At 41.0% G+C, this 22,465-nt stretch overlaps 1 protein-coding gene across 1 annotated transcript in view; it reads right to left on the bottom strand.

The window, feature by feature from the left end:
• The window catches only part of GRIK2 (glutamate ionotropic receptor kainate type subunit 2), an 839,395-nt gene that overhangs the window by 531,291 nt on the left and 285,639 nt on the right, over positions 1-22,465 (bottom strand). The window contains exon 4 of the mRNA XM_063917041.1: positions 6,755-7,012. Coding sequence (XP_063773111.1) covers positions 6,755-7,012 — 258 coding nt within the window. The remainder of the gene's footprint in view (positions 1-6,754; positions 7,013-22,465) is intronic.

Here is a 22,465-nt window from a genome sequence, read left to right as displayed (position 1 = left end):
AAGGAGGATTTTAGCACCATCATAGCGAAGATCCGAGCATTTTCTGTACGCATCCAACAAACAAACTTTGCAGAGTTGAGAATTCGCAAAATATCTGGACGAGGTCTGTCTCGAGACATTTGTCAATCAGGGCCAACATGATGGACTCTCTCCACCAGCAATAAACCATCAGTGGGCATGCTGTCCAGCTCATGTGGTAGCCATTCCGACACAAGAGGCATGAGCTCGGCAAATTTCACAGATTCAGGAAGACCAATAATACGAATATTGTTTCTTATATTTCTGTTCTACAAATCTTCTAACTTGTCATGGATGGAGGCCTCCAACTTCTCCTGCACAGTAACCGCTGCTTTGGTGGAAGAGAGTTCATCCTCCAAATCAGATATTCTCTGCTCCGCCTCAGAAAGCCGTTGTTCATGCTGCATAAATTGAGTTAAAGCAGAGTCTATGGAATCTTTTAAAGAAGCTGATTTCTGATCCAGTAAAGACGCAAGGATGGCGGTAATTTCCCTCATTGAAACTGGGTCAGTAGTTGGAGATCCAGCAGGAACTGAATCCTGGTCACCAAAAGAAGCCCGTGGTTTAGACATAGGAGAGGGAGGGGAGGAAGTAGGAGGGGTAACTTTACCTCGATCCTTACCCTGTTGGTTCTCTTTAAGACCTCTCTGAAACCTCACCACATATTCTATAGTGCAGGCAAAAAAAAGAGATATAGAAAATCCAGTGACGGTCAGAGAAGTATAATGTAAAGCAGCACAGTGCAGCTCTATGACCATCATCAGGCTGCATGTGCTACATATAAATATACTGTGCCCCAATAACATTCAGAGGTGAGAAGGGGGGTGCAATACTGTATAGCCCAGCAGAGACTCACAGTGTAGATTATTTCCCAGAGGCTGGAAGGGGACAATCAATATATCCCCAATAGGAGTACCTCCGGTAGCCGGAGGGGGAGACGAATCCACTCCTCACAGAGAGAGTGCAGCAGGTCCAGAGATAGCCCAGACACAGGAAGCAGAGCCTCAGGTAAAACCTCCAGCAGTGGCCAAGCAAGGCAGAGAGGTGGCAGGCCACAATGCACTACAGACCAGCAGGTGGCCATCCCCAGCAGGCTCCAAACTCGAGACTGCGGCTTAGGGCAGGAAGGTAGGTGGCAACACAAGGGATCCAAATCCAGCATTCCTTGACTCCGTGGACCTACCACCCAGCTCCAGGTGACTTGCCAGCAGGGCGCCAATGCAGCTCCGGTCCCAGGAACAGGAACAAGACCCACAACCCAGGAGCTCAGTGGAAACACAGCCTCCCTGCTAGTCCGCTAGGCCACAACCCCCACTGTATGTACTTTTAATAGTTGATATGTCCCATTGGTGTAGCGCCTGTGAGGTGAAAAATAGACACCAGCGGAATGTGAAATGGAGTTTAAAGCAGACAGTTTGTCCTTAACCAGGTAACTAATTAAAAGAACAGCTCCAAAATATTGGTCATTTAGCTGTATTCAACAACTATTTCTAATAAGATTTAATATTTCTAATATTCTTGATCTTACAATAATTCAAATTAAAATTTACACTTGGTACAAAAAGGATTGAAAGAATCACTGAAAAGTAAATTATCATGGAGGTGTCCTGTAGCTAATTTATCACCACATTTTAGCTTAGAAAAAACTTTTATTAATTACAAGACATTTAGATAGACAGGAAAAAGGGAGTCTAAAAAGGGCTTTTATACCATATCTGTACATGTTTAATCACATTTAAATGAAGAATTTAAGTGGAGAATTTGACTTGATTAACCTTTACAGATGTGTGTAAATTATTAGACTCAAAGAATTTAAAACAAATCTCACATTTTGTATAAGACTTTTTATTTATATACTGTATTAAAACTTTATTAATACCTTATTAATATTTTGGGCCAAATTCATTTAGCCAAACCACAAATTTACTGTGAATCGCGAAAAGCACCTATTCAACTTTCTGCTAACCCCCCCCCCCCCCCCCCCCCACAGATTTGCAGTAATTTTACCATGTATTTCATTCACCACCTCTGAGCAGGTGATAAACTTGGGAAAAGTCCCAATTTTAAGTTAAAAATGTCAGGATTTGGTCAGAATAATCCCTGGGCACCCTCCTGAATAACTAATTAGGCACTTAGAAGTTTTTAATTATTTTTAATTGGCTAATAATGGTGTCATTTTTGGAATGAAAAAGTGCAAAATTATAGAAATCGAGGTACAAGGTATGGGACAGGTATATTTGGGGTGCTTTATGAGTGGGACAAGTGTTTTTAGACTTGCAGGTTGGTATTATTGGTCTGTTTCCACTTTTTTAAAGTCTCCTAAAATGACCCAAATATATACTTATACCCACTTTTTGTGTACCCCTAATTTAACGTTAGCACTTATTTTGCTGAAAAAACATTACTTTCTAAACATTACTTTCTATCATTTTTCAATTTTTTTTTGTTGAATACCTGTTTATTATTTTCAGAAATATAAAACAGTTTACCGCATCAAATCAAATAGGGTACAGTGTAACTGAATCAAGACAGAACAGTACAGAAAAGAATGCACTTGATATATAGACAGTAGGATCAGGTGTAAGTGTAATACAAACAATGAAATACAGCCACAGATCGTTAATCCAACTGAGTACATAACAACACATGAGGTCATAAGTAATATGAAAAAGGAGATCAGTTCAGATCCATCTAGAATGGGAAGCATAAATTGACTGTGATGGAAAACCCATATAAAATATAACAAAAAACAATAAAATTAAAAAGGAGTAAGGGAGGAAGGGGGTGGGGAAGAAGGAGGGAGGGGGAAAAAAGAGGGGGAACAATCAATCAAAACTGCAATTTTATGAGATCAATTTGAGCAGCAAGGGACGTATTATCCTGTAAAGGCAGGGTAGCCCTGAACACTGAGCCATGTTGAGTACAATTAAATCAATGGAATGTCTAAGCGGAAAACACTAATGTGTTCAGGTTATATTCCTATACAAATACCAGGAGGTAGATTAGAATACTTTTAATATTTTGGACTGCGTATCAGTGTCAAGCGCATACAATGTAGTAAGCAACAATGGGGCAAATGTATTAACCTGGAGAAGGCATAAGGAAGTGATACACCAGTGATATGTGCAAGGTGATAAAGGCACCAGCCAATCAGATCCTAACTGTTAATTTACATATTGGAGCTGATTGGCTGGTGCCTTTATCACCTTGCACATATCACTGGTTTATCACTTCCTTATGCCTTCTCCAGGTTAATACATTTGCCCCAATGTTTTCACTGCACCCAAGAATAGAGGGGTAGGTATGGTCCAGTTGCACAAAAGAAAATTCTTTGTTAAAGTAACAATTACGGTTAGGAGAGGGATAACATGCTTCCTATCAGGCCCAAGCTCCCATTCTTTAAAATTAGCACATAAGAGAGTTAATGGGTTACTCGTAAGGTGTAAGTGGAAAACATAATTATCAAAAAACACTACTTTACCCCAAAATGTTCTTATTTTTGGGCATAACCAAAGATTGTGGAAAAAAGTTGCATTAGTGCGCTTCATTTGAGGCAGTTACCAGACTCATCTGCCACCATATGCCGTCTATGGGCTTGAGAGATGCATACTCTCTTAATCATCTTAATATGGACATCCTGTAGCCAAGTACAGTGCAGAAATTTTAAAGTAGAGTCATTCAGACCTCTTCGTCGATGTGCTAAATTTAGCACATCTACGATCAGCTTCCCTGAAATGCAGGGGGACGCCCAGCACAGGGATAGTCAGCCCCGAATGTCAGGCCCTGCCCCATTGCACAAATACAAAACCATTGCACAGCGGCAATGCTTTTGTACTTGAAGATTAACTCCCTACCAGCGCAGCTCCTGCACACTGGCAGGGAGCTACCCATCACTGTGAGGGTCGCAGAAGCTGTGTGTGATGTCACGCAGCTGCCACATCCTGCCTCCCACATGGTCCGGGCATGCCTGCGTTGCCTGAACCGTGACCCTATAAGGACACATTCAATGCATTTTCAGAACAGGTCCTGCATCATTGCAGACAGCCAATGGTCTCACAAATGCACTTGGATCTGCAATGCTGTTAGGAGGCTGTTTTATGAGTGAAAAACACCGTCCGCTGATCTATTGTTTGGTCAATTTGTCAATTGTTTTTTTGTTAGCTTTTGGCCAAACCAACCATTAGTGAATCTTCAATTTTCAGTGATTCTATACTGTTTGGGAAACAGCTTAATTTTTTGCCCAATTTTGCCTTTAATTAATTCCCAGATCTGCAAAATCCACTAAAAATCATAAAAAAGACCAAAATTTATCTTTAATAAAAATACGCCTAAATAAACAAGAATGCCACCTGAAAAAAAAACTAACTTTCTATACCATACTCTCAGGTAACACATGAAAACACCTTATTGAATCATTGCAAAACAGTTTTACAGTCTGTTTGTGGCCAGTAAGTCATGAAAACTATGAAAGTGTAAAAAACTGGAAGAGTCTAAGAAAGTGCACACCGCTGTATGTGCTACATTTAGATGCATTTTTTATGTTGAATAAAATGTAAAAATATTACCTAAAGCACTTAGGGGTGTATTCATGAAGCAGTGACAAGTGCAGAGAAGTGAGCCAGTGGAGAAGTTGCCCATTTCAATCAATCAGCATTGAAGTAACATTTTTATAATTTGCATACTATAAAATAATACTGACCAGCTGATTGGTTGCAATGAGCAAATTCTCCACTGGCTCACATCTCCACTAATAGCATCGCATTGGCTGCAAATGCCTCTAGAGGTATTCGCGGGCGGGTGACGGACCATAGCGTGGGTGGCCCAGGGCAAAATGGGGGCCGGTCAGCAGCATCTTTGGGGCAGCTGTGTGAACTCACACACTGGTGCTCCAGTTTAAAAAATGGCAGCAGGCTATCTGCTTTCGCAGCCAGGTGGCCAGCCGCATGCCTTCGCAGCTGGGCTGCAGAGCCAGTGGGTTGTCCACAGACTGTAATTAAATTGCGGTTGCAGCCATTGGGAAGCCTGGTCAGCATGCTGGGTGGCCTAGCTCTGTGATGGGCAGACCCCAGCATGCAGAAAAAAGGATTGCAGATTCTGCTTTTTTGCCGAAACTGCAATCCAACCTAAATAACCCCCACAGTCTGCTTGTACTGCATGTACTACTGGCCTTATTCACTCCCTGTTGCAGACTGTCAAAAAATCAAAAATAGGCAATTTTTCGAGCATCTGCACATGCACCATATATTGCAACAGATATTTGGTTATTATTTTTGGCTCATGATTGCGTGAGCACCTCCAGCTTTTTGAATAATAATTCAAGTTGGGATGTATGGTGACTAGCTGATTTCATATCTGAATTGTTAATATTACAACATATTATCATTACATGTCCAGTGCGGGATATCAATACACTATCATGCACCATGGTCACAGTGTTGTGCAAGATCAATCATTATTGGATTGCATCCCAGAAGGCAACATGATTGACAGTCAAGATTGATACGCAATAAGATTGACAGGTGTCTGGCGGCAGCAAAGCGTCATCGGTGGTGGAGTTCACAAGGAAATTCAGGCAGGTCATGTCCATTTTCAGGGACCGGTCAATGATGTTGCTGCATTTTCTGAGATTGGAAACTTGAATTGTGATCGCACCGTGAGGTGGCGCCACATATGCTGGATGTCCTTGCCTTGTGCTTGGCGACACACAGCATGAGATTTTAGTGCTTGCAGATATAGCTAAACTAGCAAAGTCTGCGAACAACTCTGAATAACCCCCTATATCCTAGTAACTGGACACTGAATGAAAATACTTCCTTTCCTTGTCCATTTATTGTGCAATATCACTTGTAGGTAAGAGATACATCAAAAGTAAAAAGGAAACGTTTCTTATTATTTGATTGACAGGAATGTAAGCAATGGTCTGACTACATTTTGTGAAATGTCTATGCCCAAGTTTCCTGTATATACATTTGCACAACTATCTACCACTTCCCTTATCTTTCAGTTTCTCCCATTACAGCATTAGAATACTATGGATGATTTCCATTTTCAGACTACAAACAGTATTAATTATTTTAATTATGTAAATTATTTCTGTGTCACGGTGACTGCAGAAGCACATAATTTCTGTGTCAATTACTGTATGCTGCACTAGGGTGGTCATTTATAAACCACCTTGGGACACTTCTACAGCTCAAGTTTTATGAAGCAATTGTAATGGTATTAAATAGATTAAGATATAGAGTTACAGCATGCACATTGTTTCATGCAAACCACTGCTGCTAAGCATAGAAACATTGACAATTCAAAAATAACATTATATATATATATATATATATATATATATATATATATAAAATACATATTCTAGTCATAGAATACAATTTACTCAACTTCTAGTAATTTGCTAAGTTTGTCTAATTGAAATCAGGACACTTTTAATAATAAGAGACAGCTCATAAAAAAAGTGGTGTCTTGAGTCCCCAATGGCATGGATGGGTTCGATTAACATTTAGGAAGGTCAGAGAGGAAAATGCTATGTTGTTTACTCAGACAGAAGGTCAAAAGAGTGATCTAACTAAATCAATAGTTTCTTCAGACTGTTTTAGATCTTTAAAATGAGACTAGTTTGAAAGAAAATGTTTAAAGACTAGCTTGTTAAATCTATCTCTTGTAGCAAATCTATTTATCACTTTCATTGAACTCTTTAAGTCTGTCTTTAAGAAGTTGTTCTTACCCGTACTGTCATCATAAGCGATAGTAACTGTTTTCCATTTGAAAAACTGCACCAAATCAAGGATTGCTCGACTGAGTGATGAAAAGTCTGGATACAAGCTGACATAGAATGAATCCCTGTTATCAGACACTTGGTGCTTCCAGCGAGTTTGGATATGTGGAACCCCAAGTGCATTACATATAGACTGCACTGCATTTGCTGAAGAACTGTGTGAAGGACCAAAAATAGCAGCGACTCCCAGAGACAACTGTTCACAAGCTGAAAAAGAAAGAGCATACAAAAACCTCATTAGTTGCTTTGCATATAAATTGTCATATTAGTCACAGTACAATTGTGTGAATTCTAAAATAATATTAGCATTATGATGATCAATTCTTTTGTCACATGTTACTGATGCAAATAATGTAAAGCTGTCATTATTATTGGTATTGAGGTTTTGTTTATTGAAAATAATTCATACTCCTGCTATTAAATTCATCACAGAGTTACAATGCAATAGATGACATACAATATATTTTAAAGAGACAATGGAATATATTCATTTAGCTCCAACAATTTTGGAGCTATCAAATTCACCCCCTGCATTTTCAATTGTGAGCCATTTTTCGACCATTATTAAGGCATTTTTTTTTTCACTTCTTTTTTTAGAGAAAAGGCATTGGTGAAAAATTGGTGAAAAATGCCTCATAATCTGGCCGAGCATTTGCCGGAGCAGGTGCTGCTGAAATTTTTGCCTAGGCAAAAAAATGGCCCTGCTGTTGAAAAGGGGGAATCCCCATTTTTAGTGTAAAAAAGTACAAAAAGTACCATTTTCCTATTAAGGCTAAAAAAACAGCCGTTGAATACCCCCCAATGTGGTCACCAGGCCTTAAAAGCCACCTCATAATTACTTTTGGAAGTTAAATGCATTTACGGCCACAAGGTTTGAAGTTGAGCTGAAACTAAGTGGGGCATATTTTGCATGTGTTTGCTCTGCACATGCTCTCTAACCAAGCAAATGAAACTTTAGGTAATAGAATCACATGCAGATCAGTCACATCTCCACTTGCTGTGAATGATTCAGAAAAACAAAAAACAAAGAAGTAACCCTCTGCTCAGTATCTCCTTATCACAATCAGGGATTACTTCAAATTACAAATACTCAGAAATTAACTAATTCTGGGTTATAACTAAATAGATTAAGTCCTTCTTAGTAAGCATACTGTACGTTGAAATGCTGTGCAATTTATAAATGCAGGTATAAAGCAGCAAGATAATATGAAATCAAAGCAATCTCTTGTATTAACTATCAAAACCACAAAACTAAGTCTTATATACTAGATATAACAAAATAAACACTACACTAACAAATATGTAAAATTCTCAGAGTTAAGTTAGTTAAAAAAAAATTTTTAATATGTACACATAGTTTTTAATTATAATAAACAACCATTAATCATAATTCAAAGTGTTATAAAATGTATTAATTTAAACTAACTACATGCCCTTAGTAAAAAAAAAAACAATATGGCCCCATAAATGGAATAATCTAATAAAGGAAGTTCTACTTTGGAACAAGTCCTTTAATGCAGTTAGGATAACATGTTAAATGATTATTATTGTAGCAGTCCAGGATTACTCTAAAGGCTTGTAAATTTAGAGGTCCATTTAGTCTCTCCAAACATAGCAGTTTAGATCACATCTCTGCAGTCTTGTAGGTTATTAGGAACCCATGTCAGGTCTCAAATTTTCCTTTAGGATCTAAATGAAAGAGTACAGTTAACAGTCATTGCTGTATGAGCTGCTAATGTATGCCTTGAATACTCAACCTAACACATTTCCCCACTGCCCGTGCCTTTCTCAAAGGAAAACAGAGGCATCCTCTGGTTGCAGCTATACACATGTGCATATGGGTTCAGCTTGTCTTGGGAATTTGCAATAAAAGAACTATGTAATTTGTATATGTACAGGTCAGTATCAAGTCCAGTGTTTCTGTTATTGTCAAAATTATGTTACTAATTGTCACATTATTTTACTGATTGTCAAATTATTTTACTGATTTTCTTTTACATTGTGGGAAATGTTTCAAGCCTTGGGGAGAGCTAAAATACCAACCAATCATTCTTTAAACACAGCCTGTATAATGACCGTTGGAAGCTGATTGGTTGGTACTTTACCTCTCTACACTTTATCTCTCCAAGGCTTGGCACACCTTCACCTTTAAGATTTTACTTTTATAACATAACTAGAAGTAGAATTGTTGATTTCAGAATATTCATGGCTGCACTAATAATTGTGAGTCATACACATGCATACAAAAAAAAATAAAGAAGACCTATCTCAGCAGCCTTTAAAATCTGAAATGAGCCAAATGTGTTTACAGCATGGCTTTTTATTCATGCAACCACTTGTGCCTATGATCAATCATTTGCCTTCCACTGGGAAGTAATAACCAGATGCATTGCCATGGTGATGCATCTAGCTGAAACAATATAAGCCATTCCCATTTCAAACAGATACAATATTAGACAAAAATTGAAATATGCCCAAACCAAAAGCAAATGAACTGACTCATTTTTCTCTGTATATTGCACAGCTGGTTATTATCACTGATCTGTAAGTGCTCTGCTCTTTTTAAAATACCTAAGTACTAGCCAAGGTTGTACATAACTAGTCCATAAGAAGTAAATTAATTAGGAGTGTTTAATTTGTTGTTGTTGTTGTTGTTGTTGTTGTTGTTGTTGTTGTTACTGTTAATGTCTTTGCTGGAAAAAAAAATAATGTTGCACAAGTTTCCAAACTGAAAAAAAATCTCCAGATTGCTCCAGTTATAGAGCTGCTGAAAAGCTTGAGTTTTAATAATGTTTTGTCTGTTAATAGAAAGTATTGTTAAAGAATGGATTCAATCTGTGGTGCAGAAAATAATTTCAGTACTGTATATATTGTCTTACAAAGGTTTCTATATGTACAGTACATACAGAAACTGTTCAACATGGTTAAATATAGATATTTGTCTTGATTTATATATGTTTGCCTTTGTCATAAAGCTGTTTTGCTGCTACTAGCCAATACATTTTGGGTGTTTAAAAATCCATTAAGGTTTGCTCTGTGCTGATCTCCAGGAGAACATATGTAGGTCTAATAGGCCTTTGCGTACTTTTATTGTGATGATCTCTGCTCCCTTTTACTAATGGAAATAATCATGAATAGAAAAGCTTGTCAAATTTATAGCATAAAGATGGTTGTAAAAGGATTTTCACTTGCAAGGAATTAAATATAAGGTTGTAAAGTAACCTTTGCGTCAACCTCATATTATCTAAAAAGATTTATCTAGAATATAGAATTTAAGTTTTGCAATGTAATGTATTTTTAATATATGGACTCAACATAATCTCATCTGAAGCATAAAATCATGCAAAATGTATAATACAGTAAGTGTTACCAGCAGGGGTGCCAACAGTTATGCCAGGCCCAGGTAATGGAAGGGGGTGTGGCCAGTGCAGAGAGGTGTGGCAAGCCCCCTTCTGTAGTAAATTTTAAAAAGTAGTGTGTGCGCGGCCACAGCATGGGGGCTGATGTGCACCGCCTACTGACTTCGAGCGTGATCATTAACCCCCTTACATATCACATAGGGAGAGAGAGGAGTGACTGCCTCTCTCTCCAGCGCAGCACACAATCAGCTTCTTTGCTGGGCTGGGGATAGAAGCTACTCTCTCCCCACACCAAAGTGCAATCAGTGTCTACAATGGGGTCAGCGGGGTGTTGGGCAAGGGGGAGGGCAGCAAGACCTGTGCCCCTGGGTCCCCCAATAGGCTCAGGTAAATGCTCCCCCCTCTCAGCACTACTGGTTACCAGTGGCAAAACTTGCGAGTGGCGGTCTGACCTCCTCTGCCCCAACGAGTGACAGAGAGAGGAAGAGGGTGATGGAAGGTGGCAGAGGGAGGCAGAGGGTGACCTGAAGAGACCATTGTGATAGTGGGAGGCAGAAAGTCACAGTAGGGGCAAATACTGGCAGGGAGATGCAGGTAGTGACTGGAAAGCAGAGGTTGACAGTTGGAGGCAGTGGGTTGCAGAGGGTGAAAGGGAGAGTCAGTCGGTGACAGTGAGAGGCAGTGGGTGACAAGTGAGGCATATTGTGCAAGCCGGAGTTAGAGAGTGATTGGTTGAAAAGAGCAGACCTACAGTATTCTGTAAAAAAGTATTACTTTGGGAATCCAGTAAATGGTTGACAATTTCAGAGGCAGAAATCTGGCTGTCTGTTGGTAAGTTCCTGCTCCCTCTCCTTAGCTGGCAGTGCAATAGGATCATTATTCTGTCGCTGCACACACTGAAGGTCAGCCTTGCTTCCCTAAGGTAGTGGAAGGTCCCTCAAGGCAGTGTGGCAAACTATACTCTCTGTACTAGGCCAGTCTAACGTTCCTGTAATGGTCAGTCCCAGGGAGGAACTCATTGCTGGTCTGGGCAAACTATGGGCCCTTATTCCTCAGGGGCCCCAGTGCAGCACACCAGCTGCACTACTGCTATTTACACCCCTGAGTGTGACAATAAAAGAGCATTCAAATACATTACATTATTTTAGTTCTGTGGTTTCTCTCATCTGAGACCACACAGATGTAATCATTAAAGTTATGAATGATAATAAAATAGAAATAATTAAAAGATCTGGCAGCTTGTGTAAAAAGGCTTATATCTGATACTGACACTTGATGGGAGACCTGCAGGATTTGACAACTGTGAGATGAGATTGTCAGGAACCGGAACTTAGCTTCACACATCTTACCAGTACGCAGTCTAGTTCGGCTAGACACAGGGCTCCTGTGGATGTCATGCCACCTCTCATTCCGCCTCCCACTGAACTGGTCCTGGCACCCCTGAACTCTGCTCTGGCCCCCCACTATCTTTCCTGCCAGCTGTAGGTACTGGGCGCCGCCATGTTGCTCATGGTCAGCTGATCGCAACACCACCAACAGCAAGCATTGGTACAGTCACATGATTCCACTGATCAATTGCTAACCAGCTAGGGGGATAAAAGAGCTAGACAGAGCTGTAGCATATCGCCCCGAAAAACATTGCTGTCTTAGCTGCATCTGGGCTCAGACTCCAGCATTCATTCTTTGTTCCTGAAGTCCTGTTTGTTTCCAGCATTCCTTCAGTTCCAGCAGTACAGTATTACCAGCACTGTGTTCACAGCTAATAGTAACATCTTCCGCAGCGTGACTCTAGCTTACGCAGCATTACCAGCACTGTGATTCCAGCCCAAAGTAGTTACACCTACAGTATACTGTGTCTCCAGGAGCTACAATTCCTTACAGTGTATCCTTATGTGTGCTGCTACACTATCTCCAAGAATAAGTTTTCCCATGTGCATTAGTGTGTACTGCAGATCCAGTTGTCTCTCTGGTTCTAGTCCAGTTCAATTAAGGAAGTTCCTAAACTGTGTCCAGTTACAGTTGTCTCTCCAGTTCCAGTCTGGTTCAAGCAACTCAGATCCTCAGCTGACTCCAGTTGTCTCACCGGTTCCAGTCCAATTCAAGCAAGTCATATCCTGAGCAAACTCCAGTTCCAGTTATCTCAATGATTCCAGTCCAGTTAAAAAAAATCAAATTCCGAGTTAATTCCAGTTCTAGTATCTCCATTGTGCATTCTTTTAATAAGAGTATTCCTGAAAATATCATCTCCATGTGTACCTCATGCACAAGACTTACCTACGCCCACCAAGTTTCCTGCACCATGTGCCTACCGCAGAACCACATACAGATTAAAACTTGAATCCACAAAATACCAGAGTTTTGACAGAGATAGATGAATAGGTTATGGCTTCATTCCCTTCCACACATTGTGCCACTGTCCCTGGGTCAGTTTTAGATAAGAACGTGCAAATGTTCTGGCTAAATGATGGCCCCCAACTTTCTAGAAATGCAGTATACTTTTTGTGAGGTTTTGTGTTGCCACACCATTTTCTCAGAGATTTCTGCTGGTATGCAACACTTGTATATCTGTGTGTGACTGAGTCTGTATCTGCAACACAACAGAACTTGTATTGGAAAAAAACCAAGGCTGCTGCATCATAGCATTTCATATGCAAATTCAGAGACTCAGTTGCATATAGATAATCAAGCGTGAAACACAAAATTAATCAGCACAGTCTCCTGGTGCATCCTAGACACATTGTGTTGTGATTAAGACACATTGTTGGCAAAAAGATGCAAAGAAATGTCCAACGCTAGCAGAATCTCATGTGACCTGTTGTGCTGATCTAGGCTGTTTGCTGTGACTGAAGCAATAATGTACAGGATGAGTACACATTTGTACTTGATGAAATGCTGGAGGACTTCAGCTCTCATCTGGAAGTAATGTTCACATGCCTGCTTGGATCTAGAGGAGGCAACAGGGGTCTTCAGGAGAAGGTAAGTCATCACTGACCGACCAGGATGAAATATCGACATACTAACATGTTGACATTTCATCAAGACCATATCTACATGATAAATGGTGACATTATGACTGCTGAAAATTTAAACCAACCCATATGTTTCAGCCTCAGTCAGTACATACAGTACGTTGCATAACAAATTTGAAATGGCTTTGCTGATGACACATACAATAACTTTGCAACTTTTTTCAAATGATTGCAAAATGCAACCTCCCCAGCATATACTTTCAAATTCCCATGCCTACCTATCTACTCACCACTGAGTCTCTGGCTGAAGTGACAATTCTGCACTTTAAGTTTAAACTGTAAAGCTCTACTTTTTGGGGGGATTATGGATGAAGAGTCAATGGTCTGATACTGAACTGGGAAGCTATTGAGAATAATACAAAAGACAAACCTTGTCATTTTTGTTCATGTAGCCAATTGTGTTGTAACAAATTCATATTAAATGTGATTTATTTTTACATTTTTATTTTATTTTACTTGTACTGTTTGGAATGCAATCCTGTTAAGGTTCTTGCATGCATTGCAGATTACATTGAGACACGTATACTTTATAGTACTCTAAGTGCCATGTATTTTTCCGCTAAAATTGGTCAAATTGAATGTTTTGCCCTCTAACCTACGTAGCATTGTGCAAATTTTATTGCTTTGACACAAATTGCAACTTTGTCATATAAGTGCTGGCAGTATACAGTACTTTGGTAATTGAATCAGGCAGCGTGGATAATTAGTGGCTGATTTGATATGCCTTTTTAGTGTGACACTGTTGGGTTTATTATAACAATATTAAAAACACCAACAAAAGGGTTACTTGCAAGAAGTAAAAAACAAAAGCTTTTCTGATCAATGAGGCATTCAATTCAGATTGTAGCTAATCAAATAAGTTCCAATGTCAGGATAGAATGATGGATGCAATATGGAGTGCCACTGTGAGGAGTCGTAACTGCAGTTTAATGCTCACAGCTGACCCAGTGTGCCAGTACACACTAATAGTGTTTGATATGATCTTACGGGTTGGGTTCGGGTGACCCGTATTTGGGATACCGCCAGTCACCATACTGACGCCAGGATGCCAACCTTTAGATTGCTGGTGGGGGGGTGAGCACAACGATGCCCCTTATGGGCTCACTGCACTCATCACACAGGGGCTCAGTGGCTCGCTGCGCTCGCCACAGGTTCTTCTCCCACTCCATGGGTGTCGTGGACACCCAGGAATGGGAATATTCCTTGTTAGTTGGCATGCAGACTGTTGAGCTATGAATCTTTCAGGGTGCCAATGTTGGTATAGTGACCATGGTTCACTACTACATCCCAATCTTACAGTTAAATAACCTTCTACATGTGCTGTTAAGTTGTTGCCATTTTTATTTTTTATGTATTAAGTGGTATATTTTAAATTTCCACAACATGGTCACATCCATGTGACTCTGCCTAGTGTATCAGGTTGCAGGATTGCCTGCAAACCAGGGCTCACTACAGCGCGTCCTCCATCCACTGCTATATTGTAGTTTTCATCAGTAGTGTACTGGCTGTCGAAAAGTGTACTATGTGGAGCGTCTTGGCGAACCATGGCATGGCTTTGTCATAAATTTTGTTACACGCCAAGGAAGGCTGTTTGACATGAGTTTTTAATGTTATTTTGGTGTCGTTTTCTTCGTAGAGTGACCGGGAACCCCAATTAGTGCACCGCATCCCCTCGCATGGCTCGCTTCGCTCGCCATGCTTCGGGCATGGTGCCTTCGCTCCGCTACAGCTTCGCTCGGCACAGATTACCGTTCCAATCGTAGTCCACGTGGATCGTTAAGTATGAAAAGGTTAAAAAAAAGAAAAAAATTGTGAAAAAATTCATGTCGACCTTTTGACCTGTCGACCTAGAACATGTCGACCTAAAGACCCTGTCGACCTAGACACCCTGTCTACCTAGTTACTGTCAACCAATAGTGGTCGACCTAGACATTGTCGACCTAGTTACTGTCGACTTTCAATCCAGATCCCTGTTTTACCTTGGCTTATAGAATACCGCCCTATATCTTGTGGGTATGGTCTATCTTCACCTCATTTAGATGCTGCACTGCAGAGGAAACCAACAATCAAGGTGACAAGTAGATTATTGGTGAGTATCCTCTTTCTGTGTGTTTGTCCTTTATGCAAAGTCTGTCCAACATATCAGGGTGCTAGGGCAAACTGTGGTCATCCCAATTAGCCAGTTGGGTTATCAAGTAGGTGGTACTCTATTTTTACCACCAGGGCTGAAACTAGGATTTTTGGCACCTGGGGCAAGGCAGTAATTTAGCACCCCCCATGCGCACACACACACACACACACACACACTTTAGAACCATGTCAAAAACACAATAATAAACAGTTGGCAAAGTGACAACCAGCACCGTCAGGGTGCATCCAGCACACATTCCCTAGGAAAATGGATAGGAACACAAGAAAACTAACATGCACCTCAGACACATTGTTGTTGTGGACTCTGACTGGCCAACTGCTGTAGGACTACAAAGCCCAGTATGCCAGTCAGGACCTAGGACCAAATAAAGAGAAGGCGTACCAAGTTTCTGGGGAGAGGGGACACACAATGTGGGTTATCCTGGCTGCAGAGAGGAGTCCCTAGGACTGGATGGTGTTATATACCTGATATAAGCCATGCAATCACTGTATCACACACAATGGGTGGGGGACTCCAACTGGCCATAGGCTGTAGGACTACAAAGCCCTGCATGCAAGTTGGGACCTAGGACCACACTTAGGGAGGCAGCAGCTGTCCTGGCATATAGATACCTCACCTCAGTGCCCAGACTAATTATTGGCTGCTGTTGTTTATTCTTGGCCTGTCCTCCTCTGGTAGAGCTGCGTGCGGTAAGGGGAGGCACTGGGGAACAAGCCTGAGGGCAGATATAGTTTATACAGGCACAGGAGATTGTGAGCAGCCATAAACCAGCATTTGCAAATGAAAGGGGGCAGCTGGAGAGTCCATGGGCACTGCTCCTGCCCCATTAATTAGCGTTCTAGTTGCTGGGGAGGGGTTAGTTTCATTGGTGGTGCTGGGGAGTGGGTACCTGCAGCGAGGGTTCTTGGACCCGGCAAAAGGTAGCCCCTTAGGGCTGAGAGAAAGGAGGGGAGGCAGAGTACCCATCTCTGTGCCCTCTCAGATTCTGCACCTGGAGCACATGCCCCCTTAGCCCCCCCCCCCCCCCCCAGTTGCGACCATGTTACCAGTTTGATTACATTTTATTTGACATATCAAACCAAGCAAAACATTAATAGTATTTTCTGAAAATGTACTGCAATTTCTTCTGGAAAAACAGCTGCATAAAAAAAAACGAGTGATACTGATCTTGGAAAGTGATGGTCTCTGCACATTATATATATATATATATATATATACCACACACGCAGTTATTCTGCCAGCTCTCGTTTGTATTTATTACCGTGTGCTGCGGATTACCCTCACGCTTATATATATATATATATATATATATATATATATATAATGTGAAAGCCCTCACTCACTCATCACTTATACTCTTACTTCTCGAAAGTTAGGAAAGTGATATTTAACATAGGTATTCTTAAGGTGGGAAATAGGAAAACTATGTAATTAGAATTTTAATAAACCACCCCTAAGGGGATTAAAAGGAGGTTGACATAATGATTTCATTAATGATGCATGGCTTGCGTTGCATAAACGATAACGTCCAAACAGATACTCAGATCAAAATTTGGATTGCACCTCCAGTGTGTAGAATTTACTACAAAAATGTGAAAGCCCTACTCACTGACTGAATGACTGACTCATCACTAATTCTCTTACTTCCCGATAAATGAGGAAGATGAAATTTAACATAGATATTCAGCAGGTTGGAAAGAGGAAAACTACATAATTAAAATTAATGATGTCATAACTGATGTGTGGCTTGCTTTGCATGAACCATTATGCCCAAACGGACAATCGGATCAAAAATTGGATTGCATCTCCAGTGTGTAGAATTTAATAAACTACAAAAATGGTCCTGTCACTTTTTACCGTACCTGCTACGGGTGTTCCTCAGGGAAGGCCATAGATTAATATTTACTTACATTAAGATGTCTTAAATTTACATCTCTATAGAGTTACCAAATTTTTAACACTCCTTTATATACACAACCGTGAAAATCAGAAACTCCTGTGCGAAGAACAAGAAGAACAGCTAGTTGCACACAATTGAGATATTCCTCAGCAGTGAAGAAAATTTTTGTGATTAATTTGTTTTGCATGTTCACTGTGATATATACTATCACAGTCTTTTATAGGAACATTTACTTTCAAATATATTATAACTTCACATTACTTTTGCATTAGTACAATAAAAGTAAAATAAAAAGTGCACTGCCTCTCTAATGTATGTTACTAAATTGGCACAGACTATGGGGTATATGCAATTCCGGGCGAATTGCAGCAATTTTTCGCCCATTTTTTAATTCGACACAATTCGACCGTCGAATTCCGGCCGGTGGGTGCCGGAATTCGACATATTCAATAAAAACTGGATTCGACAGTCCCGCTGTCGAAAAACGGGCCAATTGACGGATTTTGATTCGATTTATAAAAATGTAAAAAAAAACGGTAAAAAACCCGGAAAAAAATTGTGTGGGGTCCCCCCTCCTAAGCATAACCAGCCTCGGGCTCTTTGAAAAAATACGGGGGACCCCTACTCTTTTTGTCCCCCGTATTTTTGGCACCAGGACCGGACGCAGAGCCCGGTGCTGGTTCTAAAAATACGGGGGATCCCCTGTCATTCCCCCCCCCCCCGTATTTTTACAACCAGACCGGCTCAAAGAGCCCGAGGCTGGTTATGCTTAGGAGGGGGGACCCCACGCATTTTTTTTCTGATTTTTAACCCATTCCATAAAAAAATATATATATATTTTAAAAAATATATAAAAAATACTTTTGCCTCCTAAATAGACAAACCAAGTACCTAATCCCTTCTAATATAAATAGATATGCTATTACCAATAAAAAAAACACACAAAAAAACATGTTTTTAAATTTTTTTATTAGATTCCGCCAGCAAAGTGAGGCGGATTAAAAATGACGAATTTACTGTCTAAAAGCACTGTTGTCGAATTTACAATCTTCAACTGAATATACTTTTGTCAAAATGCCGCATTTGTACCATTGCAGAAATGTCGAATTTGTCAAATGTCGAATTTCAAAAAGTCGAATTTGGAAAGTCCGTTTTTTTGACGAAAAGTACTGAATTGCATTGTCGATTTTTTGGGGGGGCGAAAATGTCCAGTTTTTCGTCATTTTCGGGAATTCGACTGCAATTGCATATACCCCTATGCATTTTCATTATGTGCTGCTATATAAATAGATGTTAAAGTAGAGAAAATATACAGTATTTCTTGTAATTTACAGTATGACACTCATCTGTGAATTAAAATAGAACCACAGCATAAAGTATAGAACTTTCAACTTTGTTAAAGTTTGCTTTTCAGAAATTTAGTTTAACATAAAATGCTACATTACATGGAATTTAACTCATCGCTTTTCACTCCTTTTGTGTGTGTATAGCTTTATTACGCATGTGCTATATAGGAAGGTTAATTTACACATTGGATATATGTTATAAGTAGCCCCAAGCAGGGGCTGATCCAGAAGAAAATGATAGGGGGGGCACCATGGAAGGGGAAGTACATTTGCGTGCGGCTTCGGTGCATGTGAGGTGGCGCTTCTTATACAATGCCCACAGTTGTAGCGCTCATTATGCAATGTCCACTGTACTGGTAGTGCCCCTTATATAGACCTCATAGTAGTGGTGCCCCTTATGCAATGCCCGTATTGCCCCCAGTAGTAATGTTGCCAGTAGTAATGTTGCCTGTAGTAATGCCCGCAGTCATTTAGTGAGTGTGGCCAATTAAAATGAGACGTGATACACAGACATATGCCCCCAATAGTGCAGTGCCAAATCCACAATTGCACCCACAGTGCCAGATCCACAATTGCCTCCACAGTGCCAGATCCACAAATGCCCCCACAGTGCCAAATCCAAAAATGCCCCCACAGTGCCAGATCCACAAATGCCCCCACAGTGCCAGATCCAAAAATGCCCCCACGGTGCCAGATCCAAAAATGCCCCTACAGTGCCAGATCCAAAAATGCCCCTACAGTGCCAGATCCAAAAATGCCCCTACAGTGCCAGATCCAAAAATGCCCCCACAGTGTCAGGTATACTAATGCCCCCACAGTGCCAGGTAAACAATTGCCCTCACAGTGCCAGGTAAACAATTGCCCCCACAGTGCCAGGTATACAATTGCCCTCACAGTGCCAGGTATACAAATGCCCCCACAGCAGGTATACTATACAAATGCCCCCACAGCAGTTCTGCAGCTGCTTACCGCTGCTGCTGCTTCTCTGCCGGCTCTAAGGGTGTCAGGAGGAGAGCGCGGCTATGTCTGGCGGCGTGTAGGACTTCAAACTAGCCGCCAGTTCGTGAGCCAATCAGAGCTCGCGGACCGGCGGCTCCTGATTGGCTGCCGGTCCGCGAGCTCTGATTGGCTTACGAACCGGCGGCTGGTTTGAAGTCCGCAATACGCCGCCAGATAGCCGCGCTCTCCTCCTGACAGCTGAGACATGCTGCCACTGGACTGAGCGGCAGCGTGTCTCAGTGACACAAGCGGGGGGGGCAGATGGGGCCACAAATGACAGGGGGGGGGCACGGGCCCGAGTGCCCCCCCTGGATCCGCCATTGGCCCCAAGTGACAAATGTCTGCACATAGTTAATCTATTTCTATGGAACTATGAAAACGTGGAACTAAAATTTGCACAGTGGGTAGTCCTGAGTCCATTATGGATTTTCTGTGAGAGCCACAATGATGCTCCTTTGTTAGCACAGAATCTACAAAAACAAAAATGAATTTGCTTCATGAGATATTTAAACAATCTTGCGGAGATGCAGTCAGTGATGCAATTAATTCCATCCTTTCCTGTTTATAGGAAGGAAGTGGTAGCAAGAGAGAGAGGTGGGAATAGCCCTGGTGCAGCTGTCGGCTTTTTCTACAGTTGGGATCCTGGCATCGATATTCTGACTGCTGGGATATTAACTACATCCCGTAATGAGGTTGGGGGACAAGTACAAAGAGGCCCAGATATACAGGAGGGGGGCATAGGATGCTTCCAACATTTCCCTCTTAGCTGTGTACTCACTGTGGTCATATTGGGTGTAATCATGCCCTTTTATGGCCATACCCAAGCACCCACACCAGGTCTCAACAGCCCTGTGGAGGGATGGTCAGGTATGTGTGGGCAACGCCATGACTCCTCAGAAGCCTGTACTTTTAGAAAAAGGCACCTAAGCAGATGCACAACTCAAACTATGACCGAACTCTGACTGCATATTCATGACACTACGGTGACACTTAGAATCACCCAGAGACACATAAAGATGTGTATGTTCTTATCAGTGCATCTGCAGCTTGTAAAAATCATGTAGGTGCATCACAAATGTAGCTGCTGCGACTCAGAATAAGGCCATACTTAATTCAGCATTTGAGCGGTAGTATCACTACATTGAGCATCTTCACTATTCACCACAGGATTGGAAAGAGTTTTTTAGTTACTGATGTTGTGATACATAATGACATGACAGAAAGAGGGGAAAATATATACAGCATATTTTTCCTGCTATTCACGAGTAATACAGTCCAACATTGCCGCAAAGTTTCTTGTGATTCAACATTTGTAGTGAAAGAGCTCAACTTGCAGAGCTGCAAAATATCAGGGCATTGCTTTTACTTTGCTATTGCACATAATGGAATTACAGTATATACAAGTGATGTGCAGTCATGGTAGGCAGGGGAGGCAAAGCCTCACCTGTCATACTCCAGAATACTCCAGAGTTTTGACTTAAAAAATGATTAGAATAATACAAATAAGTAATTTATAACTTGGAAATATAACCTTTGTATAATTAATATCATCTTTGTATTATTCTAATCACCACTAAATCAAATATGTGTGTATGTATAAATCTTGCTGTGATACAAGACGGTGCCTCCCCACACCTCACTGTTATACAGTGGATCTGTAAATCCCACATTTCATAGAGCTGGAGTGACAACAGTGAATATAAAATATATTGAGACATATACAAAATAACACTTTTAAAAGCAGACTGAGACTAGTAGGACAGCTTCAAAAATTATACTCATCTCTAGGGAAACCAAGAAAACAAGATCAGTATGATATCCTGGCTGTTGGGATCCCGGCAGTCAGCAGACCAATGCCAGAATCTCAACAGCTGGAATACCGGTGGCGACCGTTGGTTGTCACATCAATCTATTCCCCCTTGGCTAGTGGCATGGACCACCACTCAAGTGGGGCATAAAGGTGGCGGTCGGAATTGCAACCACCAGCATTTCACCAGGTGTCGGGATTCTGGTGTCATTATCCTGACAACCAGCATCCTGACAACCAGCAAACTGAATGCATACTAAGGTATTCAGTATGCAGTCAATACTACCTCATACTAAGGTATTCAATTAGTATCTTGAAAAACCTCTGTAATTAATTCTAGAAATGAAATAGGACTAGTACTTTCAATGTAAAAAATCATCTTAGTTTACATTATATGAAATTGCTATAAGTAACATGTTTCTGTTACACATTGGGGTCCGGGTCCCCATTACTTGGTTCCAGCTGTTTCACCTTACTGGCATCTGTGTCCCATTTGTAGTCAGTGGCATCCATGAGACCTATGGTCACTCATCTATAAACATGATTGACATCCCACTCCCGGCAGTTCCTCCCTGTCACCGAAGGTCATCTGATCACATCATGGATGTGACCATATGACCTGCTCTGTCAACCGGTTTCCAGTCATAATTTGTCCAGCCTATCAGTGCTCAGCACACCCTATTTAAAACAGGACCTGCTACCAGCACATTGACAGTACATCATCTCTGAGGCTCAGTAACCTTGCTCCTGATTTAGTGTCTGCTCCAGTATAACTTCTCAATATTTTTCCTCAGTGTGTTCCAGCATACCTACTACAGTAATTACTTAACAAGCAGTCTGCCTCAGTGTGTTACTCTAGTAATTGCTCACAGCATTTCATTCGAGTATATCCAGCAAACCTGCTGAGATGTGCTCTGGCACTTATTTCCAGTGTTTTTTTGCAGCCTGCTTCAGTTATGCACCCAGTTCCAGTATAATTGCAGACACCTCCATGGGTTCTTACTTAATGTTACAGTCATGGGCAATCCTGCCATCCTACACCTGATCAAAATTCTACTAATCACTCAG

This window comes from Pseudophryne corroboree, chromosome 4, assembly GCF_028390025.1.
Source record: "Pseudophryne corroboree isolate aPseCor3 chromosome 4, aPseCor3.hap2, whole genome shotgun sequence".
Taxonomy (NCBI): domain Eukaryota; kingdom Metazoa; phylum Chordata; class Amphibia; order Anura; family Myobatrachidae; genus Pseudophryne; species Pseudophryne corroboree.
This window is presented reverse-complemented; position numbering and strand designations above follow the sequence as displayed.